Source organism: Oncorhynchus clarkii, chromosome 24, assembly GCF_045791955.1.
Source record: "Oncorhynchus clarkii lewisi isolate Uvic-CL-2024 chromosome 24, UVic_Ocla_1.0, whole genome shotgun sequence".
Classification (NCBI taxonomy): Eukaryota; Metazoa; Chordata; class Actinopteri; order Salmoniformes; family Salmonidae; genus Oncorhynchus; species Oncorhynchus clarkii.
In genome coordinates, this window is record NC_092170.1 from 9,561,043 (window position 1) to 9,584,237 (window position 23,195).

A 23,195-nucleotide genomic window follows, 5' to 3' on the forward strand; every position below is an offset into this window, starting at 1 on the left:
AACAACACCCAGCAACAGTATACCAGCCGTCAGATTCATCCTTACAATAAAACAAACATGCACACAAACATGGGGGAAACCAGAGGGTTAAATAATGAAAATGGTATTGTGGAATTGAAACCAGGTGTTTAAAAAACAAAGACAAAACAAATGGAAAATGACGTTGACGTTGACCGCCGAATGCCGCTTGAACAAGGAGAGGGACCGACTCCGGCGGAAGTTGTGACACCTTGACTTTTTCCACATTTTGTTACGTTACAGCCTTATTCCGAATTTGAATAAATACTTTTTTCTCCTCATTAATCTACACACAATACTACATAATGACAAAGCAAAAACAGGTTTTTCATTTTTTTTTCAAATTTATTACAAATAAAAAATAAAAATAAACATTTACATAATTTTTACATAATCAGACCCTTTACTCAGTACTTTGTTGAAGCACCTTTGGTAGCAATTTCAGCCTCGAGTCTTCTTGGCTATGACACTGCAAGCTTGGCACCTGGGCTCCCGAGTGGTACAGTGGTCTAAGGCACTGCATCTCAGTGCAAGATGCGTCACTGCAGTCCCTGGTTTGAATCCAGGCTGCATCACATCCGGCTGTGATTGGGAGTTCCAAAGGGTGGTGCACAATTGGCCCGGGGTTGGCCGGGGTAGGCCATCATTGTAAATAAGAATTTGTTCTCTATTGGGGAGTTTCTCCCATTCTTCTTTTCAAGCTCTGCACAGCTATTTTCAGGTCTCTCCAGATATGTTTGATCGGGTTCAAGTCTGGGCTCTGGCTGGGCCACTCATAGACATTCAGAGTCTTGTCCTGAAGCCTGTGTTATTTTGGCTGTGTGCTTAGGGTCGTTGTCCTGTTGGAAGTTGAACCTTCACCCCCAGTCTGAGGTCTTGAGCGCTCTGGAGCAGGTTTTGATCAAAGACCTCCCTGTGCTTTGCTCCGTTCATCTTTCCCTCAATCCTGACTAGTCTCTCAGTCCCTGCCGCTGAAAAACATCTTCACAGCATGATGCTGCCACCACCATGCTTCACCGTAGGGATGTTGTCAGGTTTCCTCCAGACCTCCTTGGTAATCAGACAAGAGAATCTCGTTTCTCATGGTCTGAGTGTCCTTTAGGTGCCTTTTGGCAAAGTCCAAGCCGGCTGTCATGTGCCTTTTACTAAGGAGTGGCTTCCGTCTGGCCACTCTACCATAAAGGCCTGATTGGTGGAGTGCTGTAGAGATGGTTTTCCTTCTGGAAGGTTCTCCCATCTCCACAGAGGAACTCTGGAGCTCTGTCAGAGTGACCTTCGGGTTCTTGGTCACCTCTCTGACCAAGGCACTTCTCCCCCAATTGCTCAGTTTTGGCTTGGCGGCCATCATTAAGAATTATGGAAGCCACTGTGTTCTTGGGGACCTTCAATGCTGCAGAAATGTTTTGGTACCCTTTCCCAGATCTGTGCCCCGACACAATCCTGTCTCGGAGCTCTACAGACAATTCCTTCGACCTCATGGCTTGGCTATTGCTCTGACATGCACTGTCAACTGTGGGACCTTATATAGACAAGTGTGTGCCTTTCCAAATCATGTCCAATCAATTTAATTTACCACAGGTGGACTCCAAGGAAGTTATAGAAACATCTCAAGGATGATCAATGGAAACAGAATGCACCTGAGCTCAGTTTTGAGTCTCATAGCAAAGGGTCTAAATTCTTATTTAAATAAGGTATTTCTGCTTTTTAAATTTAATTAATTTGCTAACATTTTCTAAAAACCTGTTTACGCTTTGTCATTACGGGGTCTTGTGTGTAGATTACTGAGGAAATTGCTTTATTTAATACATTTTAGAATAAGGCTGTAATGTAACAAAATGTGGAAAATGTCAAGTGCTCTGAATACTTTCGGAAGTCACTGTGTGTACCGATTGATATTTGAAGAATATCACTTATAAATGCCTCATGAGCTTAGTTCAACTGTCGTACCCCATCAGAACCAAAAATATACGCTCAAATCAAATCAAACTTTATTTGACAAATGCTAATGCGAGTGTAGCAAAATGCTTGCACTTCTAGTTCTGACAGTGCAGTAATATCTAACAAGTAATCTAACAATTCCCCAACAACTACCTAATACACACAAATCTAAAGGGGTGAATGAGAATATGTACATGTAAATATCTGGATGAGCGATGGCCGAGTGACAGAGGCAAGGTGAAATAGATATAAAATACAGTATATACATATGACATGAGTAACGTAAGATATGTAAACATTATTAAAGTGGCATTATTTAAAGTGGCATTGTTTTATTAAAGTTACGAGTGATCCATTTATTAAAGTGGCCAGGGATTGGGTCTCAGTGTAGGCAGCAGCCTCTCTCATTTACTGATTGCTATTTAGCAGTCTGATGGCCTTAATAGGAGCTGTTTTTCAGTCTTTCGGTCCCAGCTTTGATGCACCTGTACTGACCTCGCCTTCTGGATGTTGTGAACAGGCAGTGGCTCGGGTGGTTGTTGTCATTGATGATCTTTTTGGCCTTCTTGTGATATCAGGTGCTGTATGTGTCATGGAGGGCAGGTAGTTTGCCCCTGGTGATGCGGTCTGCACACCACCCTCTGGAGAGCCCTGCGGTTGAGGGCGGTGCAGTTGTCGTACCAGGCTGTGATACAGCCCGACAGGATGCTCTTGATTGTACATCTGTAAAAGTTTGTCAGGGTTTTGGGTGACAAGCCAGATTTCTTCAGCCTCCTGAGGTTGAAGAGACGCTGTTGCGCCTTCTTCACCACACTGTGTGGGTGGACCATTTCAGATTGTCTGTGATGTGTATGCCGAGGAACTTAAAACTTCCACTGCTGTCCCTTCAATGTGGATAGGGGGGTTCTCCCTCTGCTGTTTCCTGAAGTCCACGATCATCTCCTTTGTTTTGTTGACATTGAGAGGTTGTTTTCCTGACACCACACTCTGAGTGCCCTCACCTCCTCCCTGTAGGCTGTCTCGTCGTTTTTGATAATCAAGCCCACTACTGTTGTGTCATCTGCAAACTTAATGATTGAGTTGAAGGCGTGCATGAACATGCAGTTGTGGGTGAACAGGGAGTACAGGAGGGGGCTGAGCATGCACCCTTGTGGGGCCCCGTTGTTGAGGGTCAGCGGGGTGGAGATGTTGTTTGCTACTTTCACCACCTGGGGGCGGCCCGTCAGGAAGGACGGGACCCAATGGCACAGGGCGGGGTTGAGACCCAGGGCCTCCAGCTTGATGATGAGCTTGGAGGGTACTATGGTGTTGAATGCTGAGCTGTAGTCAATGAACAACATTCTTACATAGGTATTCCTCTTGTCCAGATGGGATAGGGCAGTGTGCAGTGTGATGGCGATTGCATTGTCTGTGGACCTGTTTAGGTGGTATACAAACTGAAGTGGGTCTAGAGTGGCCGGTAAGTTGGAGGCGGTATAATCCTTGACTAGTCTCTCAAAGCACTTCATGATGACAGAAGTGAGTGCTACGGGGCGGTAGTCATTTAGTTCAGTTATCTTTGCCTTCTTGGGTACAGGAACAATGGTGGCCATCTTGAAGCATGTGGGGAGAGCAGACTGGGATAGGGAGTGATTGAATATGTCCGTTAACACACTACACACACCAGCTGGTTTGCACATGCTCTGAGGACTCAGCTAGGGATGCCATCTGGGCCAGCAGCCTTGCGAGGATTAACACATTTAAATGTTTTACTCAAGTTGAACATGGAGAAGGGAGGGGGGCGCAGACCTTGATAGCGGGACGCGACGGTGGCACGGTATTATCCTCAGAGCGAACAAAGAAGGTGTTTAGTTTGTCTGGTAGCGTGACATGGCTGGTTGGTGTCCGTGACATGGCTTGTTTTCTTTTTGTGTCCGTGATTTCCTATAGACCCTGCCACATATGTCTCGTGTCTTAGCCGTTGAATTGCGACTCCTTTGTCCCTGTACCAGGATTTTGCTTGTTTCATTGCCTTGAGGTGGGAATAACTAGACGGTTTATTTTCAGCCATATTCCCAGACCTCTTTCCATGGTTAAATGTAGTGATTCGCGCTTTCAGTTTTGCACGAATGCCACCATCCATCCACAGTTTCTGGTTAGGGTAGGTTTCAATAGTCACAGTGGGTACAACATCTGCAATGTACTTTCTTATGAACTCACTCACCGAGTCAGCGTATAGTTGATGTTGTTCTCTGAGGCTGACCGGAACATATCCCAGTCCGTGTGATCAAAATAATCTTGAAGCGTGGATTCCGATTGGTCAGACCAGCATTGAATGGATCTAGTCACTGGTACATCCTGTTTGAGTTTCTGCCTATAAGACGGTAAGAGCAAGATGGTAGGAGCAAGATGGCGGCATGGTCAGATTTGCCGAAGGGAGGGCGAGGGAGGGCTTTGTATGCATCGCGGAATTTAGAATAGCAGGGATCGAGTGTATTACCCCCGCAAGTACTACAATCAATATGCTGATAGAATTTAGGTAGCCTTGTTCTCAAATTTGCTTTGGTAAAATCCTCAGCTACAATAAAGGCAGCCTCAGGATATATGGTTTCCAGTTTACATAGAGTCCAGTGAAGTTTCTTGAGGACCATCGTAGTGTCTGCTTGAGGGGGAATGCACACATCTGTGACGATAACTGACCAGAATTCTCTTTGGAGGTAATATGGCCAGCATTTGATTATAAGGAATTCTCAGTTGGGTGAGCAGAAGGACTTGAATTAGTGTATGTTGTTATGATTACACCATGAATCGTTAATCATGAAGCATAGACCCCCGCCCTTCCTCTTCCCAGAGAGGTGTTTATCTCTGTCTGCACGATGCATGGAGAAGCCCGGAAGCCCGGTGGCCGAACCGATTCCGACAACATATCCCGAGAGAGCCATGTTTCTGTGAAACAGAGGATGTTACAATCCCTGATGTCTCTCTGGAAGGCAACCCTTGCTCGAATTTCGTCTACCATGTCAATATACTGGACATTGGCGAGTAGTATACTCGGGAGTGGTGGGCGATGTGCACGTCTACGGAGCCTGGCCAGAAGGCCGCTCCTGGTCATAATGTTGGTAAGTTGACTTCGCTCTTATATCCAATAGTTCTTCCCAGCTGTATGTAATAAGACTTAAGTTTCCTGGAGTAACAATGTAAGAAATAATACATAATAAAACAATATACTGCATAGTTTCCTAAGGACTCAAAGCGAGGCGACTATCTCTGTCGGCACCATCTTGTGAAGATTGATTCACTCCAATGTTTGTAAACAAAGTAAATGTAAACAAACACTGTATAGCCTCAAAATATGGTTTAAACTATACATTTGATATCATGGATGCTCAGTACTTGCATCCATAGCTCTGTCTATGAATTTGTGAGTGGTTACATTTCTCCAGCCCCTTTCCCTCAGCTTTTTTGCGAAACAGTGGTGGGGAGTGTGGGTGTGTAGAGCTTTGGAAAATAATCTGTCCATTTGCAAACGCACGCACGCGCGCACGCGCGCACACACACACACACACACACACATACACACATACATACATACATACATACATACATACATACATACAAAATATACACTGCCAATTGGTCTACCAACCAAAGAAACGCTTATTACTCACATAACCGTGGGCTTGTTTCCTTCCTCTCTGCTGTAGTGCATTCAGAATAAGGCACATCAACCTGGAACCTTAATGCTTAATTAAATTATTTTGGGATTTCATAAGAACTACTGCCCATTATATATACTATTTTTTGGGAGTGTATTTTTTACCAGATTTCATCAGAACTAAACCGGATCACATCCATTGTCTGATGCTAGACCACTAGCATTGCACAATCTAAATGAGATTATTAAAATAGCTTGCCAGGAAACCCCCAAACAATAACATTGCATTGCATAGTTATTTATCATCAGGATTTCTGTATTCAGTGGAACCAGTTGTCCATAGGGTCTCATGACCTTTGCCCTCTGTACATTTTACCTGCTGTGGACGAAGGTCACAGGGGTCGTGTGTGTGGCTATGCCTGTCAACTCTTAGAGGACTAGAGGGCAGTCAGAGACACAGTCAGCCTTCTGCTTTCTCTGCTACCTACCTTGTAATGACCACTGATCTGACTTAATTGAGCGAGGTTACTACAATACCAAATTACTTTGACTAGTTCAGTCAAGTCAGATCAGTGGTTATTACCACAATGAACGAAGGGTTTGTAATAGTATCTGAACAGGGCTGGTGACTTCCTTTCTGGAGTTGAATAGTGATGACCTTTGGGATTAAATGGTAATGTCCATTGTCAGATCCTTTGGTTGGTGGCGTTGCCCTTGTCTGATGAACAGTCCCTGTGCACTTTTCAGTCCTTTGACTCTCTTCTGATTGACACTGATCTTGTCCTGTAAAGTACGCACTCAGCCTCTTTTCTACCCTCTCTGTCAATTTCTCTGTCACTCAGTCAACTTCTCTTTCTCTGTAAAAAAAATGAAAAGCTGCAACCTTCGGTACAGGCATTTTCTCCCCCACTTCTCCCCTCCGTCCTGCTTTTTACATTCAGTGCATTTGGAGGCTCAGTCTAAGTTTTCCCCATTTGACAGAGCCTGGGGAGAAGATTGCTACTCCTCCTGACTTATAAAGTAGTTTCCTCTTGTCTTACTCATGTATTTCATGCCATTGCTTTAGGCGTTCGGTAGCTAGAATCACTAGCGGTTTACCTGTCATGGAAGTGAAAGCAAACAATTTCATCATGCATGCTAGGCTATGATTAGTCCATGAATGTGCTATTACAATGCATAGAATAAGTAGGAGCTGAGGTTGAGATTGAGTTCATCGACGAGTTATAGTAAGACTCTGATAAATACTGTTGGCCCTGACGACTTGAGCACTACTGACCAACTCACCTGCAGACAGACAGCCATTGCTGTGAGGCTTGGCCAGCCCAGGCAGGCAGAGCTCTTTATTGGCAGGCAGTGAGAGGGAGAGCCAAGAGGTATTTTACAGGATAGGCTATTATCTACAGGCAGTATGGAGGCCAGCCAGAAAGGGAGGGAGGGTTTACCTGCAGCCACAGCAAGGAAGGAGGTCGTTCCTGGAATAGCCCCTTATCTGCAGGTGATGTGAGGGCATGCCAGGCCGAGAGGCGAGAAGAAGCGGCTTACCTGTCCTGCAGATAGACAGTGTGGAGGGGAGGTCCTATCAGTACCCAATGGCAGTAGCCCCAGTCATGGAGTGGTTGGCTTGGCAGGGATACTGTCTGCCTGTCTCTGGGAAGTCCCTATACCGACCAGCCATTGGAGGAGGAGACGGAGCTACTTTAGTCACGTCGCGGATGATGCGAAAGCCGTGCTGACCACTGCTAGCTGCGAGGATAATGCTGTGCTTATTCAAGCATTGCCTCTAGAGACCCAGGAGCACATGACAACAACACATTTGTTTTTATTTTGTTGGGTTGCCTCACTATTCTGATCCAGTGGTTGTATGCAGGCCTGCTGGTTGTATGTATTAGTTGTATTACAGTATGTATTACTCTACCCTGTTTGTCTTCTGCAGGTGAGGCTGAAGCTTGGCGACAAATGTGGTGGTCCTATAGTGTTAACCTGTACACTGCACCACTGCACAAAGGCAACGTAGTCAAGGCAATAATGCTCATGCACACAGGCAATTTGTGGCCGTGCTCTGTCCAAACTGCGCTCCCTGTGTTAACAGTGGTGCTAAATAGCACTAGCCTACTGCTGTGTGTGTAAAGCCGCAGACACTATCTGGCCAGGCTGCATGTGCGGGAGACCAAGCAATCTGTCTGCAGCTTTAGCAGTCTTCTCTTCCAGCACTAGCTAGCTGGGGTTAATCTGGCCATGAGGGGCCCTGGCCTACTTTAATGTTCTGCTCCACTCACTGTCGCTGGCCACTCACTGTCCCTCGCTGCAAGGCTCTTGTGTTCAAAGTCTCACCAGTCTGAAGTGCTGAGAAAGACCAGGATAGAGTGGATGGCTGGATGCAGTCCCCTGAGAAAGACCAGGATAGAGTGGATGGCTGGATGCAGTCCCCTGAGAAAGACCAGGACAGAGTGGATGGCTGGATGCAGTCCCCTGAGAAAGACCAGGATAGAGTGGATGGCTGGATGCAGTCCCCTGAGAAAGACCAGGATAGAGTGGATGGCTGGATGCAGTCCCCTGAGAAAGACCAGGATAGAGTGGATGGCTGGATGCAGTCCCCTGAGAAAGACCAGGATAGAGTGGATGGCTGGATGCAGTCCCCTGAGATAGAGACAGTTTACAGCGAGCTCTGTCTCCTTCCACCGGGGCCTGTGTTTACACATAAACAACATCTCTCACAAAAGCCCCTCTTGTCACTGATTGTCAATAATATCAGTGAAAGGGGACATCATGGCCGAGCCCTGCACTAGAAGGCTACGTTTAACTGCAGTGATGCTTCACTGTGCATGTTGTTAGAGTGCAATTGCTTGTTAGAGCATGGCTACCAGCCCTTTCTCACCAACCACCACTCTCTCTGACCTGTGTGGAGACTGGGGATGATAGCCTTCTCAGCCCTGTGAGGGCTAGCACAGTAGTGTGTGGGCTACTGTGGGGCGGGCTACTTTCAGTGTAGGTGGAGCAGTGTGTGTGTGTGTTAAAGACTGGTTGGTCAGTTAGTGTTGAGTAGTAGTAGTAGTAGTAGTAGTAGTAGTAGTAGTACACTGCAGTGACAGTGTTTACAGTAGTAGTGTAGGGCAGTATTAGCCTAAGTTATGTTGAGCAGAATACTTCAGCATGTGTGGGCTGGTGAGAGGGGTGGCTGTGGTTGGGGGTCACGCGGGCTGGAGGTCACGCGGGCTGGGGCCGGGCTGGGGCCGGGCGGGGGAGGGTGAAGGGGAGAGAGGAGAGGGTTTACGGTTCTTTCATTGGGCTAGGCATAGCGGGAAGAGGGTGGATTAGGCCTGGACAGTCATGTGAAAAGTTCTGGCTGACATCATCCGGTGACCAGCTGAATTCCCCAGCCAATCAGCATTGCTGTTGTGCAGGGCAGACTGAAGACACTAGGCTGAGCCCCGTTGTTTTGCACCAGCCCAGCCCAGCCGCGGTTGTGTGCAGCAGCTATGGGGGCACCTTGATAAAATATGAATTAGTGTCTTTAATGTCGTCCCTCAGGTGGCTTCAGAGTGAGCGACTCGAGCCCCCCCCCCCCCCCCCCCCCCCCGCACTGTTCTGTTCCACACACCATGCAAGGAGCTGCATGTTCCTCAGAAACAGCTTTTAGAACACTGTTTATACATTTTGTTTTGTTCATGTCAAACATTTATGCCACTGTGCTTGTTGAGTCCAATGAGGGATTCTGTGATGAGGAATTCACAGGTTTCAAAATCAGAGACGAGACGGGTAGTCATAGTCCATTCATGGAGAAGTTCCTTGATATATAGGACATCTTAGCAAGTTAAAAAGTGAGCTTGAAAGATGTCAGCTAAAGCAGAGACAAAGCTAACATTGTTGCTTGTTAGAGCGCTTGTCCCCCCCCCCTCTGCGACACTTTGGGCGGAGTCATTTGTAAGGTGCCAAGAAGCAGCTGGGCCCAGCTACCACCTGAGTTTCACACGGTAGGGCCTCGTGGGGCCCTCACAGGCCCTCTCTGTGAAAGCACCGCACTGTGAAGCCCCTGGGCCCCAACAAGGCCAGGGACAAATAACCCTTTGTTTGTGTGTGTGTGTGTGTGTGGGGTGTGTGGCTCCATGTTTCTGCCTCCTGCTGACTTTTTTTGTCTTTGGGAACTCTTTGGTCTGGTTCCTGTCATTCTGTTGCTGTCCAGAGGTTCAACAGTCATGGTAAGGTCAGAATGGTGTATATGTGAGAAGAGATTGGGGAAGCAGGGATTTTTTTTTTTACATTTATTTAACTAGGCAAGTCAGTTAAGAACAAATTCTTATTTTCAATGACGGCCTAGGAACAGTGGGTTAACTGCCTGTTCAGGGGCAGAACGACAGATTTGTACCTTGTCAGCTCGGGGGTTTGAACTTGCAACTTTCCGGTTACTAGTCCAACGCTCTAACCACTAGGCTACCCTGCCGCCCCGGGATGTGCCCAACACAAGCAACGTGGTGCCATTCATATCACATCAGCTTTCCTTCCTTTCAAGTGCAGTAGAACAGCACTCATTTTTGGGTGCTGGTAAAGAAATCCCAAAAGGGACTATTTTTCATAGATGAATAAGAAAGGGTCTACGTTTCCGTAGTGACCCAGCTGAGTGATGAGGTCAGATCTTTCCACCATCCTCGAGTGCTGTGTTTGTTTTAGCCTCAGGCCACCCAGTGATGGTACAGCAGCAGTGTACGCCAGCCCAGCAGCAGTAGATCAGAGCATCAGGGCATCTGTTGGAAACAGAAATGAAAGTAGCAACATGAATAAAAGAAACCCATGAATAAAAGCAAGGGCCTGTGATGAAAATGAGCTGGCTGGGAGAGAGATTAATTTAGAGTGAGGCTGACTCGCCCATGGCAGAGGTGCTACTGTGATGGCATGGAGAGCTGTACACAGAGCGAGAGAGAGAGATAAAATGACGTGTTTTCACTTCCACCCCCTATGCTCATTTGTAGCATGGCAGGCTTCCTATAGGCATCAAGGGCACTGGCGCACAATAGAAGACGGTTGTCATGTCTTAATCAACTCTGATCCAATGACTCCTTGTGGATTTTTTTTGATCTCAGTAGGATATTCTCACATCATTTAACCACTGTGTGTGTAAGAGAGAGAGAGAGAGAGACAGATCTCTCCTCTCAGTGGTATGGCTCCCATGCATTAATAAACAGGAATTCTTAACACTCGGCTCCTGGATGAAAAGAGGAATCTGTTTGAAGCGAGATGTCCGCTGCAGGCTCTTTTAGGACTGCCTAAGGTGACTTTTTCCATTAGAGTTCCCTAGGAACACAAGCACAGCCTCACTCCCACTGTCAGTGAATGGACATATATACAGTACAGTAGAGTCGGTCTCCAGAGAAGAGGGGTAGTGCATAGTAAAGCCCAGTTAGCGGTAGTAGTAGTGTACTCCACATCCTTCCAGGCTGGCTCCGGGGGCTTCAGCAGTGGAATGGAAGACAGGATGTCTATTAAAAAGTCATGGGACGAGTGGGGTAAACAAAATGGGTGTGACATTTAGCTCATTAGCATTACACACTGTCCTACACAAGCCGAGAGAGGGGGGAACACATCGATGTACAGTACTTAGCACTCAAGCGGGAGTGGTTCAACTCCAAACTACAAGACTAGGTTTGAGCAAATATTTTTTCATAAAAAGGACGGTTCCCTTACTCTTTCTGTGGACACTTAATTTCTGCATGAGCATTTCATTTTTTCAGAGCTTCCCCACTGGCTACAGACATCCCTTAAATGTCTAGTTTTGGTAGAGTTGTCAGCTGACGTGAAATCAACAAAAAATGTCACCATGTCAGTGGATTTAGGTTAAAAAAAAAGACTAAAAGACTAAATTCTCTTGCGACAATGACTTTTTGCAATTTCCAATCAGTTTTCCACGTTGATTCAACATCCTCACATGTCATTTTTGTTGTTGAAATTACATGGAAACAATGCTGATTCAACCTATTTTTGCCAAGTAGAGCCAGGCTGTATCACAACCGGCCGTGATTGGGAGTCCCATAGGGCGGCGCACAATTGGCCCAACGTCGTTTGGTGTAGGCCGTCATTGTAAATAAGGATTTGTTCTTAACCGACTTGCCTAGTTAAATAAAGGTTAAATACATTTTAAAAAATAAAGTAGGGCTGGTGCAGCTCTCTCTCACAGAAAAGAGATACATGAAAAAACTAAAACATGTGAAATGGTCAACTGATTATTCATGTCGTTTTTTGAACAAACATTCACATTCTGGTGACCTTATGAGGGTTTAATAAAATGGGCCTACAGGAATCCATTGCCAAACCATAAATTATATTTTTTTTCAGGTGGTACTGTACATTTCTCCTTGAGGCCTCTTATCTAAGGATGGCGGGGGGAATGGGTGTGGGAGTGGATTCTGGCTGGTATGCTGGGGCTGTTCTGACTCCTCATCAGCCCATTACATTTTAAGATACATCACTAAGTACTTTTAGTAGTCCATTATCCACCATTAAGTACTCACAAGTTTGGGTATACCATTTAACAGTCCTGGGCATGGCCATTTTCACTTTTCCACCAACAGGTTAAGCACTGCAACACTATCAGGCATGCCAGCCGATCACTTTTCCTTTCTTTGGCCTTAGATAATGTCTATCTAGCAACTCAAATGTCACTCAGTTTCCCCAATGCTTTGTGTGTTCCCAAGGGATGGCCAGGCCATGTGCATACATCTCTCCAGGCAGTAAGATTTGAGTCTGGTGCATTCTGCAGTCATGAGGGCTTAGGCTCTTGAGCACTTGTCCCCATAATCCAGTGTGTTGAAAATGAGACTCCAGCTGTTCGGGGCAGAAAGATGCAGCCTTGGAGGAGTTTGGAAAAGATAAGCGCTTGTGTCTTCCATTTTGCCTCAAGGTCCTTTTTCTTCTCGCGCGACTGGCTTTCTTTCTTTCTTTGCACTGCTTTATCTACTTTGTAGAATACACTTATTATAGGGCTGAGAAAGTATTAAAAATGTATGCTCGGCCTCCCGAGTGGCGCAGTGGTCTAAGGAACAGCGATGAGACAAGACTGTAATTACCAATTGGATACCATGAAAAAGGGGTAAAAAAAAAATAAAATAAAAAAAAAAACATATGTTCATGTCTTTTGGGTTCAGAACAGACCTGAGTTCAGATATTATTTGAAATCGTTTAAATACTTTGAGCGTTTCATTGTGGCGGCCTGGAGTGCCAAATGGGCTGGGTTGGCACTTTTGGAACAATTTCATTGGCTCCTTTTGCGCCAGGCTAGCTCACTAAGGGAAGCTAAAGTATTTGAAATTATACAAATTGTACTAGAATCCAGATGTGTGTCACGTTCTAACCTTTATTTCCTTTGTTTTGTCATTATTTAGTATGGTCAGGGCTTGAGTTCGGGTGGGCAGTCTGTTTGTTTTTCTATGATTTGGGTATTTCTATGTTTCGGCCTAGTATGGTTCTCAATCAGAGGCAGGTGTCATTAGTTGTCTCTGATTGAGAATCATACTTAGGTAGCCTGGGTTTCACTGTGTGTTGGTGGGTGATTGTTCCTGTCTCTGTGTTTGCACCAGATAGGGCTGTTTAGGTTTTCTCACGTTTATTGTTTTGTTAGTCTATTCATGTATAGTTTTCTTCATTAAAGATGCATGAATAGAAACCACGCTGCATTTTGGTCCGCCTCTCCTTCAACTCAAGAAAACCGTTACAATTTGGTTGTTTGGGTTCAGAGGTTTGAGTTCTCAGTCAACTTACCTGGTAAAATAACGGATAAATAAAAAATTAGAGATGAATAGACTGACCATTAAAATTACTGACAGTGACTTTTTTTTTAGATTATTTAAAGACTTTCTCAGATTTGACCTGAAAGACAATAATAGCCTGACAGCCACAGTGTAAAGTAGAAGCAAAGCTTGAGAGCAATTGAGTGGCAGTAGCCACAACATCTTAATATAGTTTGTAATATTGCAGAGAAGTGTTTCAACCAGTCCTACCTTTAAATGCTTTAGTCTCTATTCCATTGGGTTTAAAGGCCCAATGCAGGCATTTGTATCTAAATATCAAATCATTTCTGGGTAACAATTTAGTACCTTTCTCTCATAGTTTTCCCTTAAAATGGTAAAAAAAAAAAATAATTCTCAAGCAGTACTTTTGCTGGAACTGGTGTGAGAGGGGAGGGGAAAATTAAAAACTAGCTGTTACTGGCAGAGAGGATTGGAACTCTTTGTTATTGGTCTATTCAAACTTATACCAGGCAAGCAAAAATCCTTTCAGTACATGAAAACCTGCTGATTATAACGTCCTGTGTAGAGGATCTTTTCAACCAGAAATTATCAGGAAATAACTCTGATACAATTTGTTTCACACTTTTACAGTGTTAGTTTCAGCAGATGTACTATATGATACAAAACAACGGAAAAACACTTTTTACTGCAATGAACCTTTAAAACTCTGTTGATAGCCTGTGTGGTACACTGTCTCTCAAGACGTGCTCACTGAGATTCTCGTGTTTCTCTCCTTCTGGAGCTTGGGCTCCAGGCTGAAGTGTGCTTGCCAGAGGAACAACGCGTAGGAAGTGATTTTAGTCAGACAAGGAAGGAGCAACGTGTCAGTGATAATAACGTGGCAGCTGGCTACATCCATACTCCTACCTATACAATTGGTTTATGTCAGCATCATCATCCTGCATTATGGTAGACAAGGACTCAGGACATGCCAAATTTCTCTAAGTTGATTATGGGCATTGTGTTCCTCACTATGTCCAGATAAGATTACTCCCACCGGGCCTTGAACATAGATAGATACATTTTACGGTAGGATGTAACCCAATTGAGGCTTTAATATGTTTAGCGGCTCCAGAAATAGGTTGTTGTACATCCTCCCCCCCCCCCCCCCCCCATCTATCTATTTCATGACAGCTAAACAGGATACCGATTGGTTCATTTGGGATGATAGGAAACCGATCCTACTGTTCGTATAGATAGAAAGTTGGTGGCCTATAGAGGGTCGGCAAAAGTACACATGATATAGTCATTAGTATTCCTGCTTTTCTTGTATATATTTAGTTTGTACATATTTTTGTGATATTTCAAAATAGACTTGGAGAACATTTGAAAAGAGTAGCTTTGATATGACATTGTGTTTATTTTGCTGTGCAGATGGAAATGTTGAGATAGGGTTGAGTATAACGTTGTGCCATTAGATTAAACGTGACCTTTCGGTTTGAAATTTACTGCATATCCATTTAGAGGTACATTATGCTGCAACTTTACTCTTCAACCATAGGAGATTTGAGAAACAATTATTGGACTGATAGAGTGACTGAAGTACTTTCTGCCCATGACTCACCAATAACTCCAAGAGCAGGGATCTCAGTGATCTCTAGTCTAAATGAGTTAACCTTACTTTTAGGCTATATCAAAACAAAAGCATTTAAATGTTTTTTGAGTATGACTTGCTGTTAAATATTTCAGTCTCCAGAAATCTTTCTCTCCACCCACTAAATCTCTCTCTGTATGTTTTTCTCTGTAGTGAGCGTGAGGGCGTTGGATGTCACAGTGACCCAGAGCAGCATCCAGGTTGCCCGCGGCCAGGCGGCCATCTTGCCCTGCTCCTTCTCCACCAGCGCTGCCCTCAACAACCTCAACATTATCTGGATGGTCATCCCGCTGTCCAATGCCAACCAGCCCGAACAGGTAAACCTCCTCTAAACATGTTTATGTGATCTGCGTAGACTGTGTGCCTCAAAACCGTGTTATCCCTCTGAGCTAAAGCCTAGGCATCAGCTGTAGAAAGCTAAAACAGCTTTCTTCAGGACTCAGGCAAGGTTACCAGCCCATACACCACCATCACATCCTTCTCCACAGTCCCATACACCTACGCACTCCCTAACCAACAAAATCTCTCAACACAACTTTATTGACACGCCCGACTGGTCACCTCAATGAGGATTTGTGAATATACTGTACTGTTTTCCCATGGGACCCACATGCGTCACACTCGGGACAACAATCACACTGCATGCATCTGTGCCAGGCCACCCGGGTATTGTAGTGTTTGGAGCGTGGCTTACGGCATAAACAGCACACGCCTGGCACACCAGACTAGTCCCTGTGAACATGAAGCATGTGCAGACTTTATCTATAGCCAAGCCAGAACCGGATGTAAGCGGCTGCTCCTGTATGCCCAAAGAAGGTCGCTGTTGTGTTGTAAGGCCATGAAACAAAGCACGCAGGTTTCTCCTGGCCCTTTGATTCAGTCTGATTTTCTCTCATCTGCAGCTGCAGGCGTCACCACCTCACCTGCCTCCAACACGTTTAACCTCATCCACATAACATAATAATCTTATGCACTAATTAACCTGGAGCAGCTGTTCTCGCCACACACACAGGCACACATGCACACACACACTCAGATAAACACACGGATGAGTGGGAGCACGCACACTCACACAATCAGGCAGACAAGCACACACATGCGTGGACACACACCACACACACACGCACAATGAGAAGTAATAACAGGGGTGTAACTTTGGTTTTAGAAGTGGGGGGGACATAATTATATGTATTTATTTATCCAGTCAGATAAACACTCCAAACAGCCTACCCGACCGCTCGGGGGCGTCCGCATGGTCCTAAAGCACACTGTTGCCTCGTTTTGTATCACAATGATAAAACTGGGTGTGACAAAAATGCAATTTCAAATCAAATATAATTGATTTGTCACATACACATGGTTAGCAGATGTTAATGCGAGTGTAGCGAAATGCTTGTGCTTCTAGTTCCGACAATGCAGTAATAACCAACGAGTAATCTAACCTAACAATTCAAAAACTACTACTACTACAAGTGTAAAGGGATAAAGAATATGTACATAAAGATATATGAATGAGTGATGGTACAGAACGGCATAGGCAAGATGCAGTAGATGGTATCGAGTACAGTATATACATATGAGATAAGAAATGTAGGGTATGTAAACATTATATTAAGTAGCATTGTTTAAAGTGGCTAACAATATATTTTACATCAATTTCCATCAATTCCCATTATTAAAGTGGCTGGAGTTGAGTCAGTGTGTTGGCAGCAGCCACTCAATGTTAGTGGTGGCTGTTTAACAGTCTGATGGCCTTGAGATAGAAGCTGTTTTTCAGTCTCTCGGTCCCTGCTTTGATGCACCTGTACTGACCTCGCCTTCTGGATGATAGCGGGGTGAACAGGCAGTGGCTCGGGTGGTTGTTGTCCTTGATGATCTTTATGGCCTTCCTGTGACATCGGGTGGTGTAGGTGTCCTGGAGGGCAGGTAGTTTGCCCCCGGTGATGCGTTGTGCAGACCTCACTACCCTCTGGAGAGCCTTACGGTTGTGGGCGGAGCAGTTGCCGTACCAGGCGGTGATACAGCCCGACAGGATGCTCTCGATTGTGCATTTGTAGAAGTTTGTGAGTGCTTTTGGTGACAAGCCGAATTTCTTCAGCCTCCTGAGGTTGAAGAGGCGCTGCTGCGCCTTCTTCGCGACTCTGTCTGTGTGGGTGGACCAATTCAGTTTGTCTGTGATGTGTACGCCGAGGAACTTAAAACTTACTACCCTCTCCACTACTGTCCCATCAATGTGGATAGGGGGGTGCTCCCTCTGCTGTTTCCTGAAGTCCACAATCATCTCCTTTGTTTTGTTGACATTGAGTGTGAGGGTATTTTCCTGACATCACACTCTGAGGGCCCTCACCCTGTAGGCCGTCTCGTCGTTGTTGGTAATCAAGCCTACCGCTGTAGTGTCGTCCGCAAACTTGATGATTGAGTTGGAGGCGTGCATGGCCATGCAGTCATGGGTGAACAGGTAGTACAGGAGAGGGCTCAGAACGCACCCTTTTGGGGCCCCAGTGTTGAGGATCAGCGGGGTGGAGATGTTGTTACCTACCCTCACCACCTAGGGCCGACCCATCAGGAAGTCCAGTATCCAGTTGCACAGGGCGGTGTCGAGACCCAGGGTCTCGAGCTTGATGACGAGTTTGGAGGGTACTATGGTGTTAAATGCTGAGCTGTAGTCGATGAACAGCATTCTCACATAGGTATTCCTCTTGTCCAGATGGGTTAGGGCAGTGTGCATTGTGGTTGAGATTGCATCGTCTGTGGACCTATTTGGGCGGTAAGCAAATTAGAGTGGGTCTAGGGTGTCAGGTAGGGTGGAGGTGATATGGTCCTTGACTAGTCTCTCAAAGCACTTCATGATGACGGAAGTGAATGCTACGGGGCGGTAGTCGTTTAGCTCAGTTACCTTAGCTTTCTTAGGAACAGGGACAATGGTGGCCATCTTGAAGCATGTGGGAACAGCAGACTGGGATAAGGATTGATTGAATATGTCTGTAAACACACCAGCCAGCTGGTCTGCGCATGCTCTGAGGACGCGGCTGGGGATGCCGTCTGGGTCTGTAGCCTTGCGAGGGTTAACACGTTTAAAAGTTTTCCTCATGTCAGCTGCAGTGAAGGAGAGTCCGCAGGTTTTGGTTGCGGGCCGTGTCAGTGGCACTGTATTGTCCTCAAAGCGGGCAAAAAAGTTATTTAGTCTGCCTGGGAGCAAGACATCCTGGTCCGTGACGTGGCTGGTTTTCTTTTTGTAATCCGTGATTGACTGTAGACCCTGCCACATACCTCTTGTGTCTGAGCCGTTGAATTGTGACTCTACTTTGTCTCTATACTGACGCTTAGCTTGTTTGATTGCCTTGCAGAGGGAATAGCTACACTGTTTGTATTCGGTCATGTTTCCGGTCACCTTTCCCTGGTGAAAAGCAGGGGTTCGCTCTTTCAGTTTCACGCGAATGCTGCCATCAATCCACGGTTTCTGGTTTGGGAATGTTTTAATCGTTGCAATGGGAACGACATCATCAATGCACTTTCTAATGAACTCGCTCACCGAATCAGCGTATTCGTCAATGTTGTTGTTGGACGCAATGCGGAACATATCCCAGTCCGCGTGATCGAAGCAGTCTTGAAGCGTGGAATCAGATTGGTCGGACCAGTGTTGAACAGACCTGAGCGCGGGAGCTTCTTGTTTTAGTTTCTGTTTGTAGGCAGGGAGCAACAAAATGGAGTCGTGGTCAGCTTTTCCGAAAGGAGGGCGGGGGAAGGCCTTATATGCGTCGCGGAAGTTAGAATAGCAATGATCCAAGGTTTTATCAGCCCTGGTTGCGCAATCGATATGCTGATACAATTTAGGGAGTCTTGTTTTCAGATTAGCCTTGTTAAAATCCCCAGCTACAATGAATGCAGCCTCAGGATATGTGGTCTCAAATTTGCAAAGAGTCAAATAAAGTTTGTTCAGGGCCATCGATGTGGCTGCTTGGGGGGGAATATATACGGCTGTGATTATAGTCAAAGAGAATTCCCTTGGTAGATAATGCGGACGACATTTGATTGTGAGGAATTCTAAGTCAGGTGAACAGAAGGACTTCAGTTTCTGTATGTTGTTGTGATCACACCACGTCTCGTTAATCATAAGGCATACGCCCCCGCCCCTCTTACCAGAAAGATGTTTGTTTCTGTCGGCGCGATGCGTGAAGAAACCAGCTGGCTGCACCGATTCCGTTAGCGTCTCTCGAGTGAGCCATGTTTCCGTGAAGCAAAGAACGTTACAGTCTCTGATGTCCCTCTGGAATGCCACCCTTTCTCGGATTTCATCAACCTTGTTGTCAAGAGACTGGACATTGGCGAGTAGTATGCTAGGGAGTGGTGCGCGATGTGCCCGTCTCCGGAGCCTGACCAGAAGACCGCTACATTTCCCTCTTTTACGACGTCTTTGTTTTGGGTCGCAGGCTGGGATCCATTCCGTTGTCCTGGGTGAAAGGCAGAACACAGGATCCGCTTCGGGAAAGTCATATTCCTGGTCGTACTGATGGTGAGTCGAAGTTGCTCTTATATTCAGTAGTTCTTCCCGACTGTATGTAATGAAACTTAAGATTACCTGGGGTACCAATGTAAGAAATAACACGTAAAAAAAACAAAAAACTGCATAGTTTCCTAGGAACGCAAAGCGAGGCGGCCATCTCTGTCGGCGCCGGACGTAGAATGTGTGGGTGGTGAAAGTTGCGCCCCTGAGTAATAAATACACACACACACACACACACACACACACACACACACACACACACACACACACACACAGAGTAACCACACTCAGAAAAACATACATACTGTACTTCGAGGTGCATTCAACTGAAAAATACTTATCCAAATGTGCACACACATGCACCATGCTCACACACCACACCTACACACAAGGTTGCACTGCACAGGTATCTACATGCACACACACACACACGCAGAGGCTGTTTTGACACAGTCAAACGCACAGATGGAGAGTGAATTGCTAACGTCGAGCAATTGGCTGCCTTAACCTCCTTCACGCCTGTCTGAGCACCCTTTTGGTGTAAACGGCGAGGCTCGGGAAACATTGTGTGTGGATGATTCTAGCAGGAAGGAATTATTCCACCACATTCATTTGGTGACGTAGTCTCAGAGGAGTACAGATGTGCCGTGTGTGTATATGTGTGTGTGCGCGCCACTTCAGGCTTTCAGGCACCACTACAACAGGATGAAGACAGAGTCAGCTCTAGGCTAGAACGACAACACCTCATCAGAGCTACAGTACAGTACATTATAGAAGGCACCTACACTCATCAACTTGGGTGAAGTAGTTTGAGTGCAGCACAAGCATGTACAATTGTCCACCTGTTACAATAGATCGGTTCAAAACATGGGTCAATACCAGTAGAATAACCAGTTGTAATTACACGGTAACACGCTAATAAATACATACAATTATGACCTAATGTACTTACCACTTCACTTTGGTAAGTACTGGGTCAGTGTCTGTAGTTGACATGCATATTAGTTAGTTAGTTATTCCCTAAGAGTAATCGTGGAATAGTACCAGTGATATAAAGTAATGCCGTTAACCATAACAACATTTCGTGCGGGTGCAAGTTCAGTGAATGCTTCAAAATAGAGAAACTTTGCCATTGTTTCCAGTTCTATCACAAGCGTGCTAGTACTGCTTCTTCCTGTTGTCTGGTGGGCTGTCTGAAAGGTTCACTGTGGTTTGAGTGTACACCGCTGCCAGTGTTGCGACAGCGCAAGGCTACTCTGTAGGAAATGGCTGTCGTGAATGATTATGGTTCGAGCCGTACACACCGTGGATCATTTCTGAAATGATCTCATGAATGTAAGTTTATGACGCATGCATCCTTTTTTTTTTTTACCGAAAATAGGCAATAATGAAAAGTGTACAGTCATTTAAAGTCCAAAGTTATGTCACATGTGAAGTTTGATCACAGTATTCCATTTTATGATTTTAAATGATATAAAAATGATATGATTTATATTAATTGATTTGATAACTCTTTCTAAAAGAACCACAGGAGTGTTATCGCTGGAAATATCAGGCCTCGTGGGACCCTTACTTTGAGCAAATGACGAGTCTTTTGGGCGTCAGTATTCTAATGTTGGGACCGGTATCCATTGTATGGACTGAAAGGAAGCCTTTACAATGCACACTAACTCTTCCTTTCCTCACGTGCCAGACATAAGCCTACTTGTTTGTTTATTAGTGCAGACTCTCTCTGAATGCTCCGTGTATTTGGTATCTTTAAGACCATCCCAGAGGTCATGAATAAGATGTAAATAAGTTGTTGATAGAGTTTTGTTCACCAAGCTTTAGATTAAACGTGAGAACATCAGCCGGGCTCCTCAAAGACTCAGCACGTAGCAACCATCAACCTTTTAGGCTGACTGACGATCATATCCCTCTGCTCACTTCGCAAAGAGAGCTCTTCTAATTATTCTGTTTGTTTACTCTAATCTTCCATGTTTAGCCTCAGATCAAAAGGGCAGTCTGCAGTAGCTACATATACTTTGGGACGGATACAGTGGATACAGACCCTTTGCATTTTTCCACATTTTGTTAGGTTACAGCCTTACTCTGAAAGTGAATCAATTTTTTCCTCATCAACCTACAGTGGATTGTACTTTAAAAGATGCAGCGTACTGCAGCACAGCTTGCATGGTGCCGCAGAATTCTGTGGCACGTTATTTAAGTGTGAGACATTTTTACCATTAATGCTAGTTAGTGCTAGTTTGACCACCAGAGGACATAATTGAGAAGGCATTTGATAGCCTTCAATAGTGGCTGTACTAGGGAATTTAAAAAACTTTTTTGTAAGAACATAGTATATGGGTCGGATTTTAAGAAATGTTGTACACACAATACCCCATAATGACAAAGCAAAGACTAGTTTTTAGATTGTTTTTGCTAATTTATTAATAATAGAAAACTGAAATATCACATTTACATAAGTATTCAGACCCTTTACTCAGTACTTTTGTTGAAGCACCTTTGTCAGCGATTACAGCCTCGAGTCTTCCTGGGTATGACGCTACTAGCATGGCACACCTGCATTTGGGGAGTTTCTCAAATTCTTCTTTGCTGATCCTCTCAAGCGTTGTCAGGTTGGATGGGGAGCGTGGCTGAACAGCTATTTTTAGGTCTCTCCAGAGATGTTAGATTGGGTTCAAGTCCGGGCTCTGGCTGGGCCAGTCAAGGACATTCAGAGACTTGTCCCGAAGTCACTCCTGTGGTGTCTTGGCTGTGTGCTTAGGATCATTGTCACGTTGGAAGGTGAACCTTCGCCCCAGTCTGAGGTCCTGAGGGCTCTGGAGCAGATTTTCATCAATGATCTCTCTGTTACTTTGCTCAGTTCGTCTTTGCCTCAATCCTGACTAGTCTCCCAGTCCCTGCCTCTGAAAAATATCCCCACAACATGATGCTGTCACCACCATTCTTCACCGTAGGGATGGTGCCAGGTTTCCTCCAGAAGTGACGCTTGACATTCAGGCCAAAGAGTTCAATCTTGGTTTCCTCAGACCAGAGAATCTTGTTTCTCATGTTCTGAGAGTCTTTAGGTACGCCTTTTGGCAAACTCCAAGCGGGCTGTTATGTGCTTTTACTGAGGAGTGGCTTCTGTCTGACCTCTCTACTATAAAGGCCTAATTGGTGGAGTGCTGCAGAGATGGTTGTCCTTGTGAAAGGGTCTCCCATCCCCACAGAGCAACTCTAGAGCTCTGTCAGAGAGACATTCAGGTTCTTGGTCAACTCCCTGACCAAGGCCCTTCTCCCCTGATTGCTCAGTTTGGCCGAGCGGCCAGCTGTAGGAAGTGACTTGGTGGTTCCAAACTTATTCCATTTAAGATTGGAGGCCGGTGTGTTCTTGCGGCCCTTCAATGCTGCAGAAATGTTTTGGTACCCTTCCCCAGATCTGTGCCTTGGCACAACCCTGTCTCTACGGACATGCACTGACATGCACTGTCATCTGTGGGACCTTATAAAGACCGGCGTGTGCCTTTCCAAATCATTTACCACAGGTGGACTCCAATCAAGTTTTATAAACATCTCAAGGATGATCAATGGAAACAGGATGCACCTGAGCTCAATTTCGAGTCTCATACTGTAGCAAAGGGTCTGAATACTTATGTAAATATGGTATTTCTGGTTTTAATACATTTGCAAAATGTGTGTAGATTGCTAAGGAAATTGTTTTATTTAATCTATTTGAGAATAAGGCTG

At 45.3% G+C, this 23,195-nt stretch overlaps 1 protein-coding gene across 2 annotated transcripts in view; it reads left to right on the forward strand.

The window, feature by feature from the left end:
• Positions 1-23,195, forward strand: part of LOC139382959 (immunoglobulin superfamily member 11-like) — a 114,184-nt gene that overhangs the window by 76,805 nt on the left and 14,184 nt on the right. Inside the window, exon 2 of one of the 2 annotated variants that reach the window (XM_071127235.1) lies at positions 15,113-15,276. In XM_071127235.1, coding sequence (XP_070983336.1) covers positions 15,113-15,276 — 164 coding nt within the window. Of the gene's footprint in view, positions 1-15,112; positions 15,277-20,699; positions 20,799-23,195 lie in introns of those variants that run through there. The other variant, XM_071127236.1, reaches the window with a different exon arrangement.